This window comes from Anomaloglossus baeobatrachus, chromosome 6 (genome assembly GCF_048569485.1).
Source record: "Anomaloglossus baeobatrachus isolate aAnoBae1 chromosome 6, aAnoBae1.hap1, whole genome shotgun sequence".
Lineage (NCBI taxonomy): Eukaryota > Metazoa > Chordata > Amphibia > Anura > Aromobatidae > Anomaloglossus > Anomaloglossus baeobatrachus.
The window spans coordinates 410,927,233-410,953,299 of NC_134358.1; the positions used below are offsets into that span (position 1 = coordinate 410,927,233).

Below are 26,067 nucleotides of genomic sequence, written 5' to 3' on the forward strand. Positions count from 1 at the left end.
GTATAATACACATGCTGCAGAAAAACACTGTGACGCCCTGGGCAAGCCAGGGGTCACAGGTCATCACACCACCACACCCTACATCCCAGTTAGGAACACCAAAGCTACTAAAATCCTTGTTGCCTTCCTCCAGGGGCTGATGTTCACACCAGGGGGTGGGCCAGGCGGTTGGCTCCGCCCACCGAGGAGTTCACAGCCCTGGAGGCGGGAAGAACCAGGCAGTTAAGAAAAGGTAGTGAAAGTAGAAGGAAGTGGTAGAGGAGCTAAGTGAAAGTGAAGTGGTAGTGGAGCAAAGAAGAAAGGAGTAAAAGTGAGCGTAGAAAGACCTGAAGTTGGTCCGGCTAAGTGCAGGACAGTGTCAGCAAGGTCAGCAACAGCGGTGATCGTCTGGAGGGGGACTGCTCGGAGGTTGCTGGAAGGACCACGGACGGGTAGTGGCCCGGCGGTCTGGAGCAGTATACGAAGGACAGTCAGCACCAGGGCAGGGGCCTCTCGGACCCCGGCAAGGCTAGGAGTCGCCATAATTTGCCAAATCCGTCAGTGAAGGGGACGTCGATCCCCCAACAACCAAGTCCCGACTGAAGGCAAAAGTCCAACCATTAAGGAGGAACACCGCCACCGCCAGGGCACCAGTTCCTCGGGGCCAGCGTCTGCGGGCAAAGCAGGGCTCCTCCGGCCCATATCCAAGCCGGGGAGCGGGTTACCGGTGGGAACCAATCGCTACCAACACAGAAACACTAGGTGCAGGTCAGAGGGACATCACCGTTACCTACTGGGAGAGCAAGTGCAGCCGTCTGTGGGAACCGTCTTTCCAGCCGTGTGGTTTACCGTAAAACTGTGTCAACGTCTCAGGCTGAGTGAGTACGACAGTGCCGCAAGGCACAGCGCTGCCCCCGCGTCCCTGCGCCCACCAGGCCCTGCACCTTCCACACCATCCCTGGGCCCCGGGATCACCAACCCCTACCCACGGAGGGGCAACACAACAACCGGCTGCTCTGCATCACCACTCCCGGGATCCCCATATTGAGCAGCAGTGGTGCTACAAATCACCACAACCGTGGGTGGCGTCATGGACAATAGACTATATCCCAAAACCCAATCCCCTTTCACTCACGGGCGAGGAGCGCCGCTCGAAAACCCCCGGGATCCGGCTCACCGCTCGAGCCACCACTGAGCAGCAGCAGCCGGACCCGAGCAGAGGGGTGAGCGAGGTGCCGGCACCCTCCTCCCCGCCCGCGACAACACTAACTATCCTTATTCTACTTTTAAAATGAGTGATATTGGCCCCTGCACTTCTTTACACCTACAGTGAAGTTTTAATTAGTAATAAATACTATTTTCCTAACTTCTTCTGTCTAAACCTGGGGTGTCTTAAAGCGCATCCTACAGTCCAAAAAACATGTCATGTCGGGTGTCGGGACTCCTGAAATCATACAATGCTATTAAACGCTTGTATTTCTAATACAATATTATATTCTGCAGATATTGCATATACAGAACTCCAAAAGCACAGCGGCATTTTCCTGTACTATCCGCCCCAGGTATACATACACGTTACTTGTACTCCTCTGTATGACTAAGGTCAACTATGATCTTTACGTCTGACTGGAAAAGGTTTCATTTCCTCCAGTGATAAATGATAGGACATTCACAGCTCACCTTAATGACAATTAATTTACAGACCACGGAAATTATTTTAATTGGTTTTCCCACTAGCCTTTGTCTAAATAAAAACAGCCGTCATCCATTACCTGACTACACACATTCCCGTCATGTAAGGAGAAGAAGACTGTGTCAACCGCCTTTGTTTTTCTTAGCGTTTCAACTTAATTTGTCTTTTTAGTCATTAGCACAGTTCCGGCAAATAATTGGCATTAGTGGAGATTGAGTGCAGTACAGTTACACAATACAAACCTGGCAAAAAGATAACAAATTAAAAAAAGGAATATTAATAAGTCGCAAAAAGAGTAAGACGCTAAATGGGATGAATGGTTTTCTGGTCCTCTCACGCTATGCACATTCATTCATACTATTGTTGTTCTACCAAGTCAACACTGCAAAACTCAATGAGTAAAAACCTTATGAGAAAAAAGTGTTTGTGTATAGATTTTTATTTATTTTTTTAATTCTTTTGTATTTATATGACCTTTTAGCATTTATTTAAATCCCACTGCTACATAGGATAGGTATGGTAACTATGTACTGCCCCTTTTTTAGGTGAAGCCAGCTGTTGTCATGCATGGAGCCGGAAATGTCCGTATGTAATATGTAATACATGCGCTCAGACCAACGGGTGTCTGATGTACTACAAAAAAAACAAGAAGGGGGGAACACCAGGATAATGATACAACGGAGGTCCCTGACGCTAGGGAGAGGGGTGAGGGGGCTCCTCCTGAACTGACCTTAAAGGGAACCAAACATCAGGATTTTCATGTATAAGGTGCAGCCAGTGCAGTACTGGCACTATCAGGCACATGCTGAACATACCATCAGGGGGCAGCTCGGGTGTTTAGTCAGTGAAATCTAACTTTATAAAGTTTGAAAATTTGTGCACTTTTTGATTGATGTGTGCACCTCTTTCCTAATGTCCGGGCGTGTTATGGACGTTTATCCCCACCCCCCCGCCGCCTGTTCCTCCCTCTCTCCTAATGTCCAGGCTTCAGAAACCTGGCGCCGGAGATAAGCGCTATGCGCAGGTGCCAACTCCGGCGCCATGTTTCTGAAGAGAGAAATTTACATACGGCCAGTGAGAAAGAGGAACAGGTGTCGGGGGGCGGGGATACAAGTGCATAACACGCCCGGACATTAGGAGAGAGGGAGAAACAGGCAGGTAGGGGGGCGGGGATAAACGTGCATAACACGCCCGGACATTAGGAGAGAGGGAGCAACAGGCGGGGGGAGGGGTGGGGATAAACGTGCATAACACGCCCGGACATTAGGAGAGAGGTGCACACGTCAATCAAAAAGTGCACGAATTTTCAAACTTTATAAAGTTGGATTTCACTGACTAAACACCCGAGCTTCCCCCTGATGATATGTACACACTGTGCCTGATAGTGCCAGTACTGCACTGGCTGCACCTTATACATGAAAATCCTGATGTTTGGTTCCCTTTAAGCTGACTTCTGAGCTCCCTAGCAGCCCCATACAGATTCTTTCAACTTTCCAGCGAGCATGATACCTTCGACCCTCAGCTGGTCCTATACTCACTCTGTCTATTGAGTAGGCCAACGGGTACACTAGACTAGCCACTATACTGCTAAACACGGAGGGAAAGGAAAGACAGATGGGGGAAATAAGTAGAAGGATACAAAACACCAAACTTCACCGGAGCAGACGAACTCTAAAGTAGCAGGTTGATGGGCACAGGAAAAAACCTCAGCAGTTCCTTCCACCAGGCTGGCCAAAGTAGAAATGGATTCTAACAGCAGCAAGAACTGTTGGGAAAGCTCCAGTATTTAGTCTAAATGGGCGTAGGCACAGAGCAGCTACAGCTGACCTGCCCTGCTCAGAGCTGCCGGCAACAAAACCTGAAATTAACTCATGACACACCAAAGGAAAGGAAACCTCGTTTAAATAAGGAGTCAAGATGGAGATGGGAGGCTCTAGTTATAAGGCTATCACTAGTCTCAAAACAGCAGGGAGATGACCGTGACAGCTGTGCCTGGTATGCACGTGTTCTCACTAGGAAGTGTGGAATAAGCAGCCAGCAGACTCATCTAGTGACAGCTTATCTCTCGTGAGAACAAAGGTTCACGTGCTTCAATTTTACCAATTCTTCTTTTCCCCAGCCATGGGCCATGGAGGGCAATTCAGACACTGCCAAACGTATTAGATACTCACGAGGTCCTGTCAAAAGTGGCCAGCTTGGCCAAGATTTTTTTTTATATATATGGCCACCTTTAGATCAGCTTGAAATTTATTTTCTGACACATTCTGCCCAGAGTGAAAATGATGTACTGGATAATGCCATCATTTCATCCTGCGGAAAACCTTTTCATAATGGACAGAGCTCAGTATGCCAGTATATTGAGTTTCAGCTTTGTAGGAACATCGTGGTCTTAGCACCATTAATTCTGCAGGGCTTTACAGATATGTTCATAACTGCCCCATTGGGGGTCACGATCTACACTTCCTATCAATATGTCTTTGGGGTGTGGGAGGAAACCGATTTACAAGGAAGAACCTTTGTAACATACAAACTCCTTGTAGATGTTGTCCTTGGACTACAGGGCTACAAAAGCCACCGTGTTGCCCATTAAATCACCTTACCTTGTTATTCCTATTATTTTTGGTTTGTACATAATTAAAAATCTGTAAAAATGGTGGATCAGACATGCAAAGAAAAATAAACAAAATCAGCATTTGCTGTAAAACATGGAAATCAAAACATACAATATAAAAGTTCTTTTATACAACTATTTATGGTCTGCAAGTATAGATACTGGTAGGAGCACCACTATCACTAAACATTCAGAAAAAAACCTGTACATTTGTCAAAACCTACATTTTGTCATCGACGGATAAAATAATCGCTTAACAAGAGCGAGAGCAGGAAAAAAAAAAGCTTTTTGGCCGGACATTTGATTCCTGTCTGCTCCGGTCTGGCATTCTTTGTCTGCTTTGTTGAATAGTTTAGTCTAACATTTATTCAATAATCCCGTCTTTAATGAGCTTCCTCGAAAGTTGACCCATTAAATGTAAGCATTGGGGTTGTACTAGAGGACATAAATGAACTCTAATGGGAAGTACTGCTCTACTGTTTATAGGGAAAGTTGTGCTAATTTGGAGTTGAAAGAATGAAACAATCCATATGTTACATGTATGACATGTCTTGATATACAGTGCCTACAAGTAGTATTCAACCCCCTGCAGATTTAGCAGGTTTACACATTCGGAATTAACTTGGCATTGTGACATTTGGACTGTAGATCAGCCTGGAAGTGTGAAATGCACTACAGCAAAAAAGAATATTATTTCTTTTTTTTTTTTTTTTTTTTTTTTAATTGTGAAAAGTTTATTCGGAGGGTCATTTATTATTCAACCCCTCAAACCACCAGAATTCTGTTTGGTTCCCCTAAAGTATTAACAAGTATTTCAGGCACAAAGAACAATGAGCTTCACATGTTTGGATTAATTATCTCTTTTTCCAGCCTTTTCTGACTAATTAAGACCCTCCCCAAACTTGTGAACAGCACTCATACATGGTCAACATGGGAAAGACAAAGGAGCATTCCAAGGCCATCAGAGACAAGATCGTGGAGGGTCACAAGGCTGGCAAGGGGTACAAAACCCTTTCCAAGGAGTTGGGCCTACCTGTCTCCACTGTTGGGAGCATCATCCGGAAGTGGAAGGCTTATGGAACTACTGTTAGCCTTACACGGCCTGGACAGCCTTTGAAAGTTTCCTCCCGTGCCAAGGCCAGGCTTGTCCGAAGAGTCAAGGCTAACCCAAGGACAACAAGGAAGGAGCTCCGGGAAGATCTCATGGCAGTGGGGACATTGGTTTCAGTCAATACCATAAGTAACGTACTCCACCGCAATGGTCTCCGTTCCAGACGAGCCCGTAAGGTACCTTTACTTTCAAAGCGTCATGTCAAGGCTCGTCTACAGTTTGCTCATGATCACTTGGAGGACTCTGAGACAGACTGGTTCAAGGTTCTCTGGTCTGATGAGACCAAGATCGAGATCTTTGGTGCCAACCACACACGTGACGTTTGGACACTGGATGGCACTGCATACGACCCCAAGAATACCATCCCTACAGTCAAGCATGGTGGTGCCAGCATCATGCTGTGGGGCTGTTTCTCAGGCAAGGGGCCTGGCCATCTGGTCCGCATCCATGGGAAGATGGATAGCATGGCCTACCTGGAGATTTTGGCCAAGAACCTCCGCTCCTCCATCAAGGAACTTAAGATGGGTCGTCATTTCATCTTCCAACAAGACAACGACCCAAAGCACACAGCCAAGAAAACCAAGGCCTGGTTCAAGAGGGAAAAAATCAAGGTGTTGCAGTGGCCTAGTCAGTCTCCTGACCTTAACCCAATTGAACACTTGTGGAAGGAGCTCAAGATTAAAGTCCACATGAGACACCCAAAGAACCTAGATAACTTGGAGAAGATCTGCATGGAGGAGTGGGCCAAGATAACTCCAGAGATCTGTGCCGGCCTGATCAGATCTTATAAAAGACGATTATTAGCTGTAATTGCAAACAAGGGTTAATCCACAAAATATTAAACCTAGGGGTTGAATAATAATTGACCCACACTTTTATGTTGAAAATTTATTAAAATTTAACTGAGCAACATAACTTGTTGGTTTGTAAGTTTTATGCATCTGTTAATAAATCCTACTCTTGTTTGAAGTTTGCAGGCTCTAACTTATTTGCATCTTATCAAACCTGCTAAATCTGCAGGGGGTTGAATACTACTTGTAGGCACTGTATATCTAAGTGTACCTTCACACTTAGCGATGCAGCAGCGATCCGACCAGTGATCTGACCTGGTCAGGATCGCTGCTGCATCGCTACATGGTCGCTGGTGAGCTGTCAAACAGGCAGATCTCACCAGCGACCAGTGAACAGCCCCCAGCCAGCAGCGACGTGCAAGCGAGCCGCCGTCTGGAAGCTGCGGAGACTGGTAACTAAGGTAAACATCGGGTATGGTTACCCGATGTTTACATTAGTTACCAGCGCACACCGCTTAGCTGTGTGTGCAGGGAGCAGGGAGCCGCGCACACTGAGCGCTGGCTCCTTGCTCTCCTAGCTACAGTACACATCGGGTTAATTAACCCGATGTGTAATGCAGCTACATGTGCAGAGAGCAGGGAGCCGCGCACACTGCTTAGCGCTGGCTCCTTGCTCTCCTAGCTGCTGTACACATCGGGTTAATTAACCCGATGTGTGCAGCAGCTACATGTGCAGAGAGCCGGAGCCGGCACCACAGGCAGCGTGAGAGCTGCAGAGGCTGGTAACTAAGGTAAATATCGGGTAACCTGTTTATCTTGGTTACAAGCTTACCTCAGCTGTCAGACGCCGGCTCCTGCTCCCTGCTCGCTTCATTTGTCGCTCTCTCGCTGTCACACACAGCGATCTCTGTGTCACAGTGGGAGAGCGCCTTTGAAGAAAACGAACCAGGGCTGTGTGTAACGAGCAGCGATCTCGCAGCAGGGGCCAGATCGCTGCTCATTGTCACACACAGCGAGATCGCTAATGAGGTCACTGCTGCGTCACAAAAAGCGTGACTCAGCAGCGATCTCGGCAGTGAGCTCGCTGTGTGTGAAGCACCCCTAAGACTCTACTAGCTATAACATCATCTTTTGGTTAATCATACAATCTATATGTAGGTCAAAAATATAAAATATCAACTAAAATGTGGTCAATTCAAAGCTGTTAGAACCAACGTGAGTAATATTATCATAATGGTTTCTTTCATATTTTTCTACTATTATTTTTCACACTTTTTTTTAGCTCTGAACCAGAGATGATTTCCACATGTTTTCTCTGGATACATTATGTAACCCGAAATGGGTTCTAGACCTCTCTATAAACCCAAAATGTTGAGGATTCGTTAGTAGTGATGAGTGACAACTTCATACTCGCCGCCTGGTGATGGTACTGCAGTGAGCAGAAGTTGACCCACTGGACCACAGGAGAACCACCAATCTACCCTTTTCATAGGAGGGGCTTGACGCCAGGTGCTACTCCCAGGGTAGGGACCGGGACTGTGGATACTGACCCCCAGGACAGAGACGGACACAGGAGTAGACGGAGCTGAGTCTCAAGTGTAGACTGGGACCACGAGGGTAGCAGAACTAGATGGCATGTTCATAGAAGACAGAAAGTCTCTAGCGAGGCTGGGACCACTGGAGTGGCCAAGGTAGAGGACATGGCTGGGACGGACAGGCAAAGTCTCTTGTGTGGCTTGGGCCACCGGGATAGCTGAGGCTGGAGGCATGGCCAGGGTAGACTGGCACAGTTTCTGGTGTTGGAAAGACCAAAGGCGTAGCTGAAGCTGGAGGCACGACTGTGACGGACAGGAACAGTCTCTGGTGTGGCGAGGACCACAGGGGTAGCTGACGCTCGAGGCACGGTCGGGGCGAACAGGCACAGTTTTTTGTGTCAAGATAGCAGAGGCCAAAAGCACGGATGGGCGGGCACACTGGTATCAACAGGACAGGACCAATAGGACAGGGAACCAATAGGACAGGAGACTACAGGACAGAACGGACAGGACAAACACGGGGACCTGACAACTAGTTAGCTGGAGTACTGGAAGCTAACTAGCTAAACTGGCACATTTATCAGGCAACTTCCCTATTGGGAGCTTGCCTAAATTACCAATAGGCTGAGAGGCACTTCCTGGGAGTGGAGCGCTAGCCCTTTAAGAGAGGAGCAGCGGCGTGCGTGCACTCCTAAGAAGCGCTCCCGGAGATCTTATGACGCGCACACAGACTCTGAGAGGTGGGGGAGGAGAAATCACGTGGAGGGGAAGTAGACATGCCGGGCAGTGTGCAGGGACCTAGCCGCGGCGGTGAGTCAGAGTGTGTCCCTGCAGGAAGGCAATGAGTGCAGGGACACAGCGCTACACCACTACCACACTCAGATGGGACCGATTCAAGTACCAAGTATAATGGAAGTCAATGAGGGACTTAAGCATTTTTCCAGAAGAGTTTGAGAAAAAATGCTTGCATTCCCAGTGACTTTCATTATACTCGGTACCCGAGTCATGCCCATCCAACCATCCAACTGCTCGTTACCAGTACCGAGGATCCGAGCATGGTAGCGCTCACTCATTACTATTCCTTAGTCATGTATTATTTAATGCTCCTCTAATTTCTACATGTGTGCTGCTCCACAGACCAATAGAAGTATAAAGACGACACATATTTCCTAGTGCAGTACATAACTGTATCCGTGCCAGACTGCTATTTGCTCCGGCCAAAAGAATTTATGATTGAACACAACATTTTCCTGTGCTTGCCAGTGCTACAAGATAAATTTCTTAGCTGGAAACGTCTACTAAGAGGAGCACAAGAAAGCATTTTTGAAAATTTCCAGTCGGTCTTTGATGTTCTTACAAGGTCCACTCAAGAACTTGTTTGGCGTTGGATATAATCCCAGAAAATTTGTAGTAAAAGTTTGTGATGACTTTATATCTCCATTTTAATACCACACAAGAGAAAGAAAAATCATCAGGGTTAAATTAAAAATATCCCACTAACGGCCAATCACATTAATGTCTTTGGGATTCTTGACAAGCAGATTATGAATTTGGACAATTATGCATTTCTGAAGACGGATATAATACCAGACTTTCATATGGCAGTATTTGTCGCATGCTCCATAGGATTCCATATCTCGAATCATATTCTTCCCCATCAGCACATAATATGAAGCAATAGTGCCCACAATACACTACAGCCACATATTTTATATAATATTATGGTCTGAAAAATGCACACATCTGCATCTAAAAAAAAAAAAAATCAAGGATGGAACTATTGGATTACTTACTTTCCATAGCATGAAGATACTCCATATGAAGGGCTGTGGCTCCAGCACCAGGAGTTGCTGGGGAAGTGATGATATCAGCATACGGACTACGCTGTCCGGCAAGCAGGGCCATATGTTGGTAATATTCAGCAGGGCTCACACTAGCATGGGGAACTGCAAGATACAATCCATAGCTTTAAAACTGTTACAATGTAAGCAGCATGATGCTTTTAAGCATGATAACTACACAGCTCGAAAAACTTAGAAAACCCCCGAGACAAACTTCTGGGACAGCAATCTGTCCAGTTAGGAAGCTTAAAGGGGTTGTCCCATGACCAAAGCATTTTAATCAATAGATCTTGGAACAATAATGAGTTTCACAATTGGATGTGATTAAAAAAAATGTTCTTGTGCTGATAATCGTATATATGTGTCCCTGCTATGTACTGTATAATTGTAGCGCCCAGAGAAGGGGGTACTCGGTCCCGGGCGGTAACAGGCGGGGATGTCACTCTGGTGGCCATTGCCCGATCCCGTGCTCTGGGCCCCTTTTGTTAATGGGGTGTATTTATAGGGGAGATAAAAGTTTTTGTCATGTGACGCCACCTGCGGGTTGCGGTTAAGGATGGGGAACCGCTGCAGCTCAATGTGGGTACTCCCAGGGATGGTGGTAGTGGCAGCTGAGATGGTAGGCTCTCGGCAGGTAGGGCTGTGCCTGGGAGATGTAATGGAGCAATAATGGAGACCACACCAGGTTGTCTTTAACAGTCTCTACTCATTGAGGACCCAGGTATTGCTGGTTTAGGTCCCAGGAGGACCAGTGCCAATGTAGTGACCAAGGTTGCTCTGTCCCCGGCACTCTCTGTGGATTGAGTCCCCATAGCGTGGAGCGTTTGGGAACCCCGACTGTCTCTCTTGGGGTACAGTCTCCTTCTCCGTACGGTGAGCAGTGCGGATCCTGTGGGGAGAAAAGTGTCCGAGCCCCGATCCTAGTTTACTGCTGATGCCCCCGGATTACTTGGTTCGATGAAGTCCGTGAAAATATCCTCACCGTGCAGGTATTTGCCAGAGTCTAAAACTTGCGCTTGACCTAGCCCCGTGCGTGCTCTGGTCCTAGTGGTATCTCGGTACCTGTCCTGGCAACCTCTCTCCTGTGCCCCCGGGGTCAGCGCGACACAGACCCAGCTCAGGCACATCCGCACATCTCTACTGTGTGCTTCACCCTTCTCCGACTACCACTGACTGACTGACCCCTTCCACCAGGCTGGCAATACCCAGGGACTCGTTCCCATGGTGACCATCCCCTTACAGGGTTAACCCTCTATGCCCAGTGTGGAGAGGAGAACTAGGATTTTAGATGTGTGTTCGTGGAATCAGCACTGGTACTCCAGGTCCCAGGGGCTATGTCCTGCATCCCCAAGAGGATGCAGTTCCCTATAGTGCCCTGAGGTTCTCAGGGGTGCTACATAATGGCCGTGTCTGACCGTACAGGGACATGGTCTGATCATACCACAGCTCCTGGGCCGGGGAGGACACAAAAGAGAATTTAGGAATAACACAGAGGGGTATTGAACATAATTATTTCTTTGAAGTAAAACATTTTTTAATAATAGGCATGGAAATGTTTTACCTCACAAAAAGAATTGGCTGTGATATCGTGCTGTAATGTTTTTATACTTTTTTGCATCCTCCCCTGCCCAGGAGATGTGGTATCGTCAGACCTTGTCTCGGTACAGTCAGACACGGCCATTACACAGTACATAGCAGGGCCACATATATAAGATTATCAGCACAGGAACATTTTATATAACACATCCAACTGTGGAAATTATTATTATTCCAAGATCTTTTGATTAAAATGTACTTTAAAATTAACTTGGTTTGAGGGAAAACCCCTTTCAGCGATGGAGAATCAATTATACCAACTTTGGTGCAAATGATGGCGACTACAGTTGCACTGTAAAAAAATAACAAGGAAACCCCCCAACAAGGACAAGTTTTGCAAATGTTGGCCACAGACAAGTAATCTCTTATTACCATTCCTGACTGATTTTCTCTAGTTTTGCATTTTGCTCATGTCCTTCTCACAGCTGGAGGCATAAGGTGGACTAGTTCCTCAAGGATGCTATCACAGGAAGGATACTGTTTTCCAGAATAGTGCCAAAAACATGGAGCAGAAACCAGTAGCCGGGCTGTTACATAAATAGTGGGACAGGGCCTGTATCTGCTCCTTTTTGCTAGAAGGAAATCAACAAAATAGACTACGGTGGGCTACTGGTAGGAATGCTTCTGATTAAACTTTTAGAAACAGACTCCATAAGGTGGCAATCAATAAAGAAGATGACAGCGTCCTCTTGAGTGAAAAAAAAAGTCTTCCTTTTTATTCCATCATAGTGCAAACAAAGCAACGTTTCAGACACAAAATGTCTTTGAACCAAGTGATCCCTTGATATTGGACGTGCATCCCGACACCGCCGGATTGTGTTCACACAGGTGGTTAGTGACTATAGGTGCTGCAGTTTTTTATTTTTTTCCATAAGGTGGCAAGAGAGCCCTGTTGTGCTGTATAATGGTCCAATTGACATTGGGCCAAATGTCCATGAAGTTAGGCTCTATACAGCCCAGCGAGATGCAAACACGGTGAACATTATGGTATCTGCAATATTATCCACCATAACTGGTTAGGCAGTGAGTCAGTGATGGTCTAGGAAGGCATAATTTTGGAGGATTGAACAAACCTCCATGTAGCTAAAGATAACGCAACTGCTATGGTACTAGGTACCATTATGAAATCCCCAGACCTTATAGTGATCCAGTTGGCCCTGGATTGCTCCTGGTGCAGGAGGAGGGTATTGGCCTCATGTGGGCAGTTTCTGGATGATGAAGGCATTGATGCTGTTGTCTGGTAACTTACATTCTTCACACATGAATCTAATTGAGAATCTGTCAGAAATGATGTATTAGTGCATCTGACACTTTCAAATAGGGCTACAGATTGTTTAGGAGCTCACTGATGCTCTGATCCAGCTCTGGCAGGAGATCTCCAGGACACTATTTGCCATTTCAGCAGGAGTATGCCCACATATTGGTGGGACTGTACACAGCCACATGGAGCTATACACACTATTGAGTTTCCATGATGAAATTCACACATATGGGATCTGTCTTTGATTTCAAATTTTTACTTTGATTTTTGGGATGATTTGGAATTCAACCCTCAATTGGTTGATGATTCTGGAGTCCTTTGACCAACATTATTTTGTTCTCAACTAACTAAACCATTTAGATTTTTAAATCTTTTATTCATTGAGATTTAATGTGTGATTTGTGTTCCCTTAACTTTTTTGAGCAGTAAATGGAACTAGAGACACAGTTTATTTCCTTCTGGAGAAGAGCTACCACAACTTTTTCTTATAATTATCTTTTAAATATTTTTTTCTAATAAGCAGTGCCTTTAAAGACATAAATATGTCACATCTCCAGCGATGCAATGTGAAGGGAGATGCAATAAAGCAGAACTGCCAATGCTTTGAGAGGAGGAAAGATGATAGAAGGGTTTGTAATGTGACACAGCTAAACTCGGCTGTGCCTCATAAGGACTGTACCTGAAAGATGTTAGTCATCTGTGCTCTATTATAATAGCACTTACCAATCATATAAAAGGTTAGACCAGGAGACCAGGGCTGTATCATTACATCTCAAACATTGAGAAACCTAAGCTACAGTGTGGGGGGGTTCTTTTTCTTCTGTATTGCTGCCTGCTTATGATTGGTCAGCATCATACAGGCTGAATAAGTACTCGCCCACAGTGAAAACTATCTGATAACACCAACTTGGACATAACAAAAGTTAACTCATTACATACCAAATGTTTTGATTACTAATATCCCCGCAAAAGAGGGCCAAAATAAAAAAAAAGTTTTATTCAGTTACATCTTGAGAACGGTCCTCTTTAATGAATCAGACATGGATTTACAGGGCAGCTACTTAAAGGTCACAATAGAGAAACCATTTTCATATTTATGGAGGACAACTAATTTGAATATTTTTCCCAAGAAGCATTACCATTACCTCCATAAATCTAAATCAGGCTGCAATGTCACTAGGAGCAACCTCAATATCTTGTGAGAACTGTATCCGTACGATGTATTGATATAGAGCAAGAAACAGTGGTCTACATAAGGGTCCCATCTAGTTTGGCGTTCAGAACAGCTACCTACAGAGAGACTGCTTCTAAGTTTTGACACACCCCTCACCTTTTTGGAAATATTTCATTATATCTTTCAATAGGACAACGCTGAAAATATGACACTTTGATACAATGTAAAGTAGTCATTGTGCACATTGTATCACAGTGTAAATTTGGTGCCCTCTAAATAATTCAACACACAGCCATTAATGGCAAAACTAATGGCAACAAAAGTGAGTGCACCCAAAGTGAAAATGGCTAAACTAAGCCACAATAGCCATTTTCCCTCTCCAGTGTCATGTGACTCATTAATGATACAAGGTCTCAGGTGTGAATGTGGAGCAAGTGTGTTACATTTGGTGTTATCGCTCACATACACTCCAAACTGGTCACTGGAAGTTCAACATGGGTCCTCATGGCAAAGAATTATCTGAGGATCTGAAAAAAAGAATTATTGCTCCACATAAAGATGACCTAGACTATAAGAATATTGCCAACACCCTGAAACTGAGCTGCAGCGTGGTGGTCAAGACCATACAGTGGTTAAACAAAACAGATTCCACTCAGAACAGATCTCGCCATGGTCGACCAAAGAAGTTTAGTGCCCATGTTCAGTGTCATTACAGAGGTTGTGTTTTCAAACTAGTGCGTGTTGCCAGCATTGGGGTGGAGGGTCAGGCTGTCAGTGCTCAGACAATCCATAAACACATTGCATCAAATTGGTCTGCATTGCTGTTGTCCCAGAAGGAAGCCTCTTCTAAAGATGATTCACAAGAAAGCCTGCAAACAGGTTGCTAAGGACAAGCAGACTAAGGACATGGATTACAGGAACCATGTCCTGTGGTGTGATGAGCCCAAGATAAACTTATTTGGTTCACATGGTGTAAAGCATGTGCGGTGGCAACCAGGTGAGGAGCAAAAATGAAAGTGTGTCTTGCCTACAGTCAAGCATGGTGGTGGGAGTGTCATGGTTTGGGGCTGCATGAGTGCTGTGGGGCGCTACAGTTCATTGAGGGAACTATGATTGCCAACATGTACTGTGACATACTGAAGCAGAGCCTGATACCATCCGTTTCAAAACTGGGCTGCAGGGCAGTATTCAAACATGATTACGACCCAAAATACAACTCCGAGATGACCAATGCCTTGCTAAAGAAACTGATAGTAAAGGTGCTGGACTGGCCAAGAATGTCTTCAGATCTAAATTCTATTGAGCATCTGTGGGACATCGTCAAACGAAATGTGGAGGAGCGCAAGGTCTATAACATCCACCAGCTCCGTGATGTCGTCATGGAGGACTGGAGAAGGACTAGTGACTCCTGTGAAGCTCTAGTTAACTCTATGCCCAAAGAGTTAAGGTAGAGCTTGAAAATAATTGTAGCCTCACAAAATATTGACACTTTGGGTACAATTTGGCCATTTTCACTTAGAGGTGTACTCACTTTTGTTGCCAGTAGTTTAGACATTAATGGCTGTGTGTTGGGTTATGTAGAGGGCACATCAAATATACAATGTTATACAAGCTGTACACTGACTGCTTTACATTGTATCAAAGAATCATATCTTCAGTGTCATATCTCATCTATTTTGGAAATGTGTATGTTTTGCTCTCAATCAGTTCACCTTTCATTAAAAATGACCTGGCATGGGGTCAAAAGAGATCAGTTCTTACTTTTATTTTATGCCCACTGCGATTTGCTTTTTTTTGCATAATTTTGCCATATGGTTCCAGAGATCTGCGCCTTTTTACTATGTGCTATATTGTATGGTCCTCACCAAGAAGGTTGGGCTCTGCATTTTCTGGTTGGGAAGGGGGTGATCTTTAGCCTGCTCTGTGTCATTACGCCTCCCCAGTAAAGACCATAAAAATGAGCACGAAATAAAACGTCCTATATCTCCGCAGCTGTTCGGCAAAATTCAGGAAACAAAAAAAACGATTATTTTGGGCAGCAGTGGGAATAAAATAAGATCAAAAACTGTCCACTTTTAACCTGTAACAGGTCCTTTTAATATGTTAATCCAGCCGTCTAGCTGATGGGAAAACGATGATATAGTTATATTTCAAAATTACTTATCCTATTCACACATTTAGGCAGAAAAGATGATTTCTTGCACTGCAGGCTCCCATCAACAGCAGCATTTGGTGCAAGAGGACAGAAAGCAAGATGTTTAGTGAAAGAGGAAATGTTAGCAATTTCCTACCATCCTGCCTTATCTTCTATAATTTATTAAGGTGTCTAATAGATAAGACATGTCCTTTGCTGTCCTGCAGTCAGCACAGAAGCGGCTGGGGATGCCTTTCACATGCTGAACAGGAATGGATTTGCGTTTAATAGTGACTCATTTTACCCAATGTTGATCATACCTATCATACCTGGCACTGAGAATGACTCTATGCATTTGATAGTCATCTAAAATCCAAGCGGTTCCAATGTGAAATCTTCACGTTCAGCTAGGATTACAATCTGATCAAACTGACAGTGACTATGATTAAGTTAGCAAAAGCGAAAAGCCAAGGTTCTCCAGTTAAGGTTTGGTCTTTTGCTGAAGGCTTGTGAGGAGGAAATTACCTATCATTTTACTGTATGAAACTTAGCAAAGGGAAAGTGATGGGGCAGGAAGATGATTTTATTTTATCACTGGAAGCCATCTGGTAGGGTATGGTGGACAAACCTGCAGCAATGACCACACACATTATAACGCAACCTGTACGTAAAAATCCATTTTATTGTCGTACATACTCACCATCAGTGGGGCTGAGCCCCCGAGCTGCCGAAATCATGGAGAGTGAGGGGCTACTGTGCAAAGATCTGATATAGTCCATGTAGGGACTGATGTAAGGATGAGGAGGACTAAAAGGGGAGTCTGAAGCGGTTGCAGGGTTCCTGTGCGGTGAGATCCGAATGAATGGAAGATCTGAATATGTTGGGCTGCTTGCTAATGCAGAAGGCCTGGAAAAGAACAAAATAGGGAGTATGAAAACTTAACTTGTGATCATTAACGTATGACGCATCTTAGATGTGAACGCAAGGGCTATAGTTCTACTCCAGATATTGGTGTAATGTATAGTAAGTATAATCTTAAGCAAAATGTGTGTCCAGAGTCATGGTTGTGGTCTTAACCATAGTCAACCATGACTATGGACACATATTTTGCTTTCATTCTTAGAACCAGCATTACACAATGCTGCATGAACTTGGCATAAGCAGGAAATCTAGGAAAATGGTCCATGTTCTTAATATACAAGAAAAGCAGCAGATATTTCAGAAATTTCTATATCAACTTATACCCTCAATTCAAACACATTGCCACTTGACTTTACAGTAGATCAAAGTCTTAACCAAGGTTGTGCATGATTAGAAAACAAGGTCTGGTTTTGTTTTTTTCTCAAGAAACAGTGCTGTTCTTCTTAATCCAAGAGTACAGAATCAAAAAATCAGTGTTCGAGTTTGTAGTCAGGTGATCACTCACGTGAGCATCACTGTGCTCGGGTACGCTTGGTGCTTGGCCCAGTGCGAGCTGCTTGCAGTCTCTGAACAGCTTGCACTGGGGGTAAAATCAACGTTAGCGGATGTAGTGTGCACAAAAAAGAGAAAAAACTCCACCCTCCCTCTTGCGGAAGTGTTCTGTTTCTTGCTGGCTGTATGTGGGTGGAGACTCAAACTGCCAATCAGTGATTGCCAATGAGGTTCGGGTCAAGTAAAGTCTGGCTGATCCTGCAAACGTCCACAGGTCTGTTGAGCTCTATTAAGAGTAAGATGCTTAAGCTGCAATACCAAACAAAGGCCACAAAGAAGAGTGGTGCTACTTGGAGGAAAATAAAAATACAACATACTGTGCTTAATTTTCATGTCACTTCCATTTATTGATATTGTATTGATTTATCATGAAAATATTGTTTTCAGAAAACCCTCTTTAAATTACCAAAATATTGAAAAAATCCTGTATTTTGTTAATGGAGGTGTCTGTTATGTACATTATGGATACTACTTTTTTTTATCCTTTTACCAAAATAGAGAAAAACTCTTGGACAAGACAAAAGACAGAGAGTCTAATTAAGTAACATGTAGCAAGAAGACAGAGGGCTCCTGAATACAGAAGAAGATGTGTTGTGATAATGGCGAGAGCTGCTATTGGCAGATGTCACCAAAGCAGACTGTAATCTAATGTTAGAGGCAGTTCTGCCATGTCTTCCAGGCTAGACAGAAAGATATCTTAATCACAGATCAAAGCAATTCCCGGGAGAGCTCCAGAGCCAATGAAACAAACTATGGCGGATGTGATACTTGTCTCTTCTCCCTCATTCCTCTCCTATCTACAGCATCTGGAACTTGGAAAACTTTGTCTTATTCTCAGCAGAAATTAAAATCGTTACGCACTAAAATATGCAGACTTAAGGAAAAGCATTTACATTGAAGAATGGTAAAAAATAACTTCCCCTTTTGACCCATAATATTGCTCTAAGGTCTTATTGTACTTTGGGGCATTTAGAGGTATCTGACAGTAAAATAAATTTTGGTATGGTCAACCCAATATCATATTACTATGCTAGAGTCCAGCAAATAAATTGCATCTTGAAAAATATCTTCTACCTACAGCATCCAGTGGAGAAGCTTATGAGGACCTTCAGGCTCAGGAATACATTCAAGACCACCACCATTTCCAAAACTGTTAACTTCCTGAGGTTCAGCGTCACGGTACAGAAACTGGGTGTACGCCACGCTGTCACCAGAAACTCCAGATGTTGATTATTTCATATTTCTTTTATTAAAGTTGACTCGTTTCAGAGAAATCGGCCTCCTTCATCAGTACATTCAAGGTTGGTTTCTCTTGAATGTCCTGATGAAAGAGACTGAGTTCTCTGAAACGCGTCAACGTAATTAAAAGAAATTTGAAATAATCAACATCTGAACATTCTGCTGACAGCGAGGCATACACCCAGTTTCTCTACCCTGACGCTGATTTTCACATTCCTGGGGCTGCGGCGGACGCCATCTCTGATATGTGTTTAGGAGTTGTGACTGGCACAACCCTAATAGGTGAGTGCATTCACCTTGTTTTATCTGTTACCTTACCTAGTAAGACTCTATTCTGCACTTTTATCTGTAATTTTTGCACTTCCTGAGGTTGGGATATCCAAGAAAAAAAACCTCTATAGTGAGTGCCAATCATTCTGCACTATGGGCATATGAATTTCATCATGAGATTGATGACTCTTTAAGCAATGTCCTGAAAAGTCCTAACACTCAAAGAAAGCAGCCATGACTTCATTCCTTCACATTAGAGTACAAAATAAAATTGTAGGCTCGAATACCATCTCACTGTTTGGTTCGTGTTGTGTTGCGTGCCAGTGACGGTACTGTGTCATGTACATTATAAGGCACTATAATGGAAACTATTCTCATTCACATTTGTTTGCCCTTAGGAATTAATGTCATCTCACAAGATTTTCTTAAAGGCCAACAGTCAAGGGCAAAGATTCAAACATGAAAGATCAACGGCAAAGAAAGAAGTGGGGAAAAAGCATCAAAGTCTGCAGAGCTATACAAATAGAACTGCTGTGAAAATAATTACATAATCATTAGAAAATGTTACATTGTAAACTCCTTTCCTTCATTTATTTGAGAACCAGTTATAATTTTATACAGGATGATTGTCCGTTAGTAAGGCAACATTCCTATGATCAGCTTTTGATGAGTGTTTCATGTTGCAGAATTTCTGCCGCATTTCTTGTGGCTTTTACATGTGTTTTTCTGTGCATTTTTTACATGCTTTTTTTACAAGTTGTTATTGTATTTTTGATGGTGTGTTTTTTGCCTTTTTTGATATGTTTTTTTTTTTTTAAACTGCTTTACTTTTGATACTCTCTTGTTAACTTTGTTTGAATATGATCCTCCTGAATTGTAAAGCGCTGCGGAATATGTTGGCGCTATAGAAATAAAGATTATTATTATTGTTATTATTATTATTATTATTATTATTAATAACTTTATTGGAGAACCAGAAAAAACATTTTTAAGTGGTCACACTTCTTCAGGAGTACCACCAAGTTCTTGGTGGTTCTGCTGAAGAAGTGTGACCACTTTGAAACGCTTTATCACCAAGAACTTGGTTGATCTCCTGAAGAAGTGTGACTACTTGGAAACGCTTTGAGAACTAAACCACCCTTCATCTGGACAAAGTGCATTGGTTTATGTTACTTCCCAGCAGCGTTATCACCACCACACAGTTTTTCTGTGCCTTCTGCAGTGGTTGAAGCCTTAGGGCTCGTGGTTCATGCAGCAGCTGGTTAAAGGCTCAGATCTTGTTGTGTGCTATACAACTCTGCAAGGTGAGCTCACACTGTTAAAATACCAATACTAGGTCCATTGGATAAGACCCTACTGTATTTGCGCTATTCTATCTTATAATTTCTCTTTGGTAACATTCATTGACATACTTATGTATGAGTACGCTGAAAAAAAATGAACATGTGGATTTGCCGCACCTAATGCAAGTGTATGGGGAAAATCTACACAGAACACTATAGCTGCAAGAAAAATTGACACATTGCAGGTTTGAAACATGCACCGCCAGTCAGCTGACGCAGAGTAAAAAAAGAAGCCCATCTACTTTGCTGAAACTGTAAGACGCTGCATTTTTGAAAGCGTGAAAATACACAGCATCAAACACTCATTGTGGGCACACTGCCTACCAGTAATACCGGTAATATGCATTTAAACAAAATGGACAGACACTACTGCTCATCCTTAGAAATTCTTCTCTCTCCACTTATCGCCCGTTTCAAACCTCCATTGAAAGTTTCGGTAATATAAATGTAGTGGACCCTGTCATGACAATATTTTTCCCAAATAACCACCTAGAAATGTTCCCTTCATTAACCTTTTCCTCCTAGCTGATCTTATTCTGGGATGTGTGATGAGCGATGGCCAACTCTGGATAAATAAAACATGACTTCCCAATACTCTGTTGTATGTAGTTTTTTAACAAATCAGAACAAAATGTAAGACTGGACACATTTGTACCTTCATTGTGTTTTACAAGACAGTAGGCCACAATAGTTTTTTCAATGACCAGAGAATAAAAAAGCATGGCCATGATGGCACAGTGTATTGGACAAATATTAGAAGATCAGGTATCCCAACGTCCACTGGCCTGATTGAGGTAAAAAGGGCGCTCTTTTGCCACAACTGATATATTTGGGTTATATACTAAGAGCTTTTCTTGGTGCCTCAATCGTAGAGACTGAATCCAGACAAAGCTGCATGCTGTAACTATGAAGTATTAATTTCTAAACTTCATCGCCCCGAAGATTGTTTTTCATTAAATCTACACATATGTGTACGTAGTGTAGTGTGTTTGTTAGTAAACTTGCCTACCACCACCTTCTCTGGGATCCAGCACCACTCTGCTCCTCTTCTCAGTGACGTCACCGTTTCTCAGACTCTCTGCGTCACACTACGCCAAAGTGGCTTTTACAATGTAAGTCTATAGAGCTTCAGGACAAGGCTCCACAGACTGACATTGTAAAAATGACTTCTGGCTCATACATAGAGAAAGCAAGAAAGCAAGATAGTCTCATGGTGACATCCCTCAAAAAAAAGAGCGGAACAGTGCTGGATCCTGGAGAAGGCTTTGGTAGATGAATTTATTAACAAACACACCACACAACGTACATATATACACAAATTTAATAAAAATCTTCATGGGAGAGCTACTTCAAAACATGTATGACACACACGTTTAATAAAGGCTCCAGATATATGTGGGGCCTCTGGTGACACAATGCTCCCTGTCTAATTCTCCCTCTTAGAGTGCCTATATATATATATATAATCTATCTATCTATCTATCTATCTATCTATCTATATATATATATATATATATATATATGAGATAGCTGTGGGACAGAAGCTTGTTGATCTAACACCTCTCTCCCCTTGACTCTCACATACACATGCATGCTCAGCTAGGCTTTTATGTTTGTGTTTTAATGGGAGGGATAGCAAAGCTGCTGCTAGACACTTCTCCACAAGGAATCAAAGTATAAGGCATTTAAAGGGAAAGTGCTCTCAGAAAATGACCTACTGCTGAAATGTCATGAGGTGACAGGATAGCAGGGGACAGGCACTCCTATTCTGTCCCTCACGCCTAGGGGACCTTAGGCTATCCCTAATCTCAGGGTTACTCCTGATGGTGGAGATGCCTGAGTCCCATGTCTGGCTATGCTTCTGACCAGTACTACTCTGATATTCCCCTCCCACCAGTGAAGGATGGGTAGGAGTGAGCTGGAAAACAGATAAAGACAAAGGAAAACAAAAACTTTGACACACTGTACACACACAGGAATAGACAATGAGAGACTCAGGAATAAAGCAAGAGCAGGAAGGTAACAACACAAAGGCAACAAGAGTTAACTCCACAAACGCACTTATCAACAAGTATAACCACCACAAGATAGCCTGGATCACACCTCACCAGACAAGCTAAGAAGAACTATAGCTGGGATAGGTCGAAGGATCTATCCAGCATATAAGGGAAGGGAGCAGATGTAATTGGTTTCCCAACAACATGCAATGAAAGGAGATTAACAAGCCAACCAGCAGAGATTAACACTTGCTAGTCTGCCTATGAATTACCACTCTACAGATCGACGCCCGAGTCTGCCTGTGTTAATCACAGACACCAGAGACGTTATCGGACGGAGCTTCAGGATCTGCAGTCTGAACAGAACCTGCCATAACAGTCAGCAAAGTTTGTAAAAATCTCTGTGTGATATTAAATCAGCTTTTTGAGTTGCATATATTTTTCTTTAATTTTTTGTCAATGTTTTATTTCTCCAAATTTTACAAAAATATTTAAAAGAAAACTTCGTGTTATTATGCAGCCTAGCTGTGCAATTGTAGCCAGGTATGCTTTAATCTGCAGTATTTAATAGAAAAATACTTTAAAAGCTGACTAAAGTCTATATGACTTGGCCAACAAGTCCAATGCGGTCCCTTTCCAGCTTCTCCCTGCACTTTTGCAGTTGATGGAGAGATCTTTAAGTCAAAGGGATAAAGACTAGAAAAATTTTTTGGTGAGGACTAGTCATGTTAGGCACATACACTACTCACAAAAAGTTACTGATTTTTGGCTTTCAAGAGAAATTTCAGGTGAAATGCACTATATCCTTTTCAGGTGAACATAATGTGACTGTCACTAAACTTTTGGACGCAGATGTACAAATGTTCAATGTTTCAGTACTTTTTCCACAACTTTGTGTTCTCTAACAGAGAGGTTATGGCAAGATTCAAAATAGGTGTTTAATGCATGAATTGCCCAATAAATTTCAGAGTTCAATTAGAATTGGCATTAAAACAGTCCTCCTCATCATGCTGTTCACATTTTGACATCTTGACTCCAAGACAACACTTTACAATTGATCATCAGTACCTCGCCATTACGAGGCTTCAAGCAGGATGTTCTCAGATGGAAGTGGCCACTGAGCTTCCAGTGTCATAGAGTGTCATCTGCAGGTTGCAAGAGATACAGAGAGACTGGAAGAGTCACAGAAAGGCAAATAAATGGATGTCCTTTGGCCACATCCCACACTGATGAACACTGAATTATGAACAGTATTTGGAACTGGATGCTAAATTTCACACAACTCCAGGCACCTTTAAGAGAGGTGAGAGGCATCTAAGTGTCACATCAGACCATTGGAAACCACTTACATTAGCAAGGCCTCCGTACTAGACTATCTGCATGGGTACCTGACCACACCATCGGGCACAGATGTCATCATCTTGCTGGACGAGGGACTAGTGAGCCTCAGTGCTGTTCACTGATGAAATTCGATTTATAGTGAGCAGAAATGATGGCCATCAACGATTTTTGAGACATCAAGGAGAGTGCTGTGCATCAGCCACTGTTGTCACCAGATGAGACTTTGGTAATGTTACAGTGTGGGCAGGTTTGTCCAGTTAATACAGAACTTCCCTACAATTTGTGAATGGTATAGTGACAAACCCCTACTACTTGAATAAGATCATTAATTCAGTCATTGTGCCATTGCATGAGCGATACAGGCCTAATTTCCTCTTCATGGATGACAATGCTCCAGCTTACCAAGTTGCATCATTAGGTAATGTCTGCTGGAGACTGGAGGACCTCAAATGGAGATGCGTACACTTTCTCCAGATATGAATCCGATACAAAACCTATGGAATCAGCTGAGTCACAGTATAGAGGCTCGTAACTCTGTATCCAAGAACATCAATGTCTTGAGGGCCGTCCTTCAAGAAGAGTGGGATGTCATGCCTCAGCAGACAATAACTCCACTTGTGTATAGCATGACACGTCGTTGTCAAGGTATAATTAATGCTCAAGGCTACATGACAAGTTATTGAGACATTGAAATTTTTGGGGGGTATACCCAAGACTGGTGTTAAGATTTGTTTCAATAAATAATTTGAGATGAGGAAATCACCATTGCATGCTTCTACTTAAATGCCCTACTTTCATGACAAATTATCAATGTAGCGTGAACTATTTAAGTCTTACATAAATTTCACCCGAAAGCCAAATATCCCTAACTTTTTGTGAGTACCATAGTTCCCGCTTGGCTTTTCAAAGTTTTTCTCTTAAAAGCCTGGGTGTTTCAGAACAATGCTCTAATCATGTTGTCCGTGGTTTAACCAGCATGAATACAAAATATTGGGTCAGAGTATGGTGGTATTTTGTGGTTTATGAACATGTGGATTTCCTGAGACAACAGGGAGTAAAGGCCCTGTCACACACAGAGATAAATCTGCGGCAGATCTGTGGTTGCAGTGAAATTGTGGACAATCAGTGCCAGGTTTGTGGCTGTGTACAAATGGAACAATATGTCCATGATTCACTGCAACCACAGATCTGCCAAAGATTTATCTCTGTGTGTGACGGGGCCTTTAGAGTCTAAAAAGGCCCCAGTAGCCAGTGTGAAAAATTGCAAGATTTCTAATTTGAAAATTGTGATATGAAAAAAAAACACATCGCGGATTAAGAAAAAGTACATTTAACAACAAAACCTTTCTTTAAACAGCAGCAGTCGACCATCTGATGGATATCAGTACTTCACGATTCTCCCTGAAAATTGATTCTGCTTGACTTGAGAAAAAGGTCAAGCAGTTTACAATTTTTGCTGATGACACATTCTCTGTAAACTGCTTGATCTTTTTTTCATGTCAAGGAAAATCAATTTTCAGGGAGAATCGTGAGGTACTGATATACATCAGATGGTCAACTGCTCCTGCCGGCATAGGTTGGTTGTTATATATGCCCACCCATATACCCCAATTATGTCATGATGCAATGCTCATCTTACTTGGGAGAATATTTGGAGACTGTAGTAGAGCAGTTTGATATCTTAAAGGGGTGGTTCACTACTTAGCTTTACTAGCCACATCGATATAATGTTCAGAAACAAGGCAAATATCTTGTGTTGGCAATAGTGCCAGTCCGCTCATCCCCATCGCATGACCCCCAGGCTCCATGACCTCTGATGTCCAGTGATGTCACATCAACTTACTGTTGACCTGACATGACCGAGCCCAGGCCCAGTTTCCATGAGTGACTGGGCTTTGGGCAATGTTTTATCGCTCATCACAGCCCAGCATCTCAGTGCTCCCTCCTTCACTGCAAGCAAAGGCGATGCTGGGCTATGACGAGCGGTGAAATGCTGCCCAGAGACTCTGGGAGACTGGGGCCGGCCTCTGTGTTGTCAGGTCAAGTGGAAATTGACGTGACATTACCGGATCTCAGAGGTCACGGAGCCCGGGAGTCATGCAAAGGGGAGGAGCGGACTGCGATAGCACAGCTCACAGGCACTATTGGCAACACAAGGTATCTGAGAGAACCCTTGTTTCTCAACATTATATCAATGTGGCCAGTAAAGCTAAGTAATGAACCCTCCCTTTAACATGATCGTCTATCAGATGGGGGCAGTTATTCATCCTTTAGTTATTATAAGATGACACTATAGTTAATTATATTTAATTACATATTGCATATATTTTAAAGCATACTACACATTAGCCTACATTACCGGAATAGTAAATGAACAGTCTGTTTTCAATTATCTAATGAGGTGACAAAGAAATAGTAAGGCTATTAGGAGCATGTACTTCAGTGTCTCTGGCTCCATTAGTAACATATACTGCAGTGGTCTGAAGAATCTGGGCTATTCACAAAAAGAGGGCATGTCGTGTGAGAACACAGCTCAGGAAGCAATTAATTTATCAAACAGCCTTTGGGAATCTCACACCTGCAGTCTTATAAATCCATAGTACTGCAAACTTAACTGTCCTTCCTGCTCCATAATGACCAAATGGAACGACTTAGCTTCACAACACCAGGGAGGATAT

General features: G+C 43.3%; 1 protein-coding gene across 6 annotated transcripts in view; it reads right to left on the minus strand.

Annotated features, from left to right (window-relative positions):
* The window catches only part of GLI3 (GLI family zinc finger 3), a 326,969-nt gene that overhangs the window by 104,159 nt on the left and 196,743 nt on the right, over positions 1 to 26,067 (minus strand). For all 6 annotated transcript variants that reach the window (XM_075315145.1, XM_075315144.1, XM_075315143.1 and 3 more), the window contains 2 exons: positions 16,427 to 16,632; positions 9,514 to 9,666 (listed from right to left, as the gene is read on the minus strand). In XM_075315145.1, the coding sequence (XP_075171260.1) occupies positions 9,514 to 9,666; positions 16,427 to 16,632 (359 nt within the window). The remainder of the gene's footprint in view (positions 1 to 9,513; positions 9,667 to 16,426; positions 16,633 to 26,067) is intronic.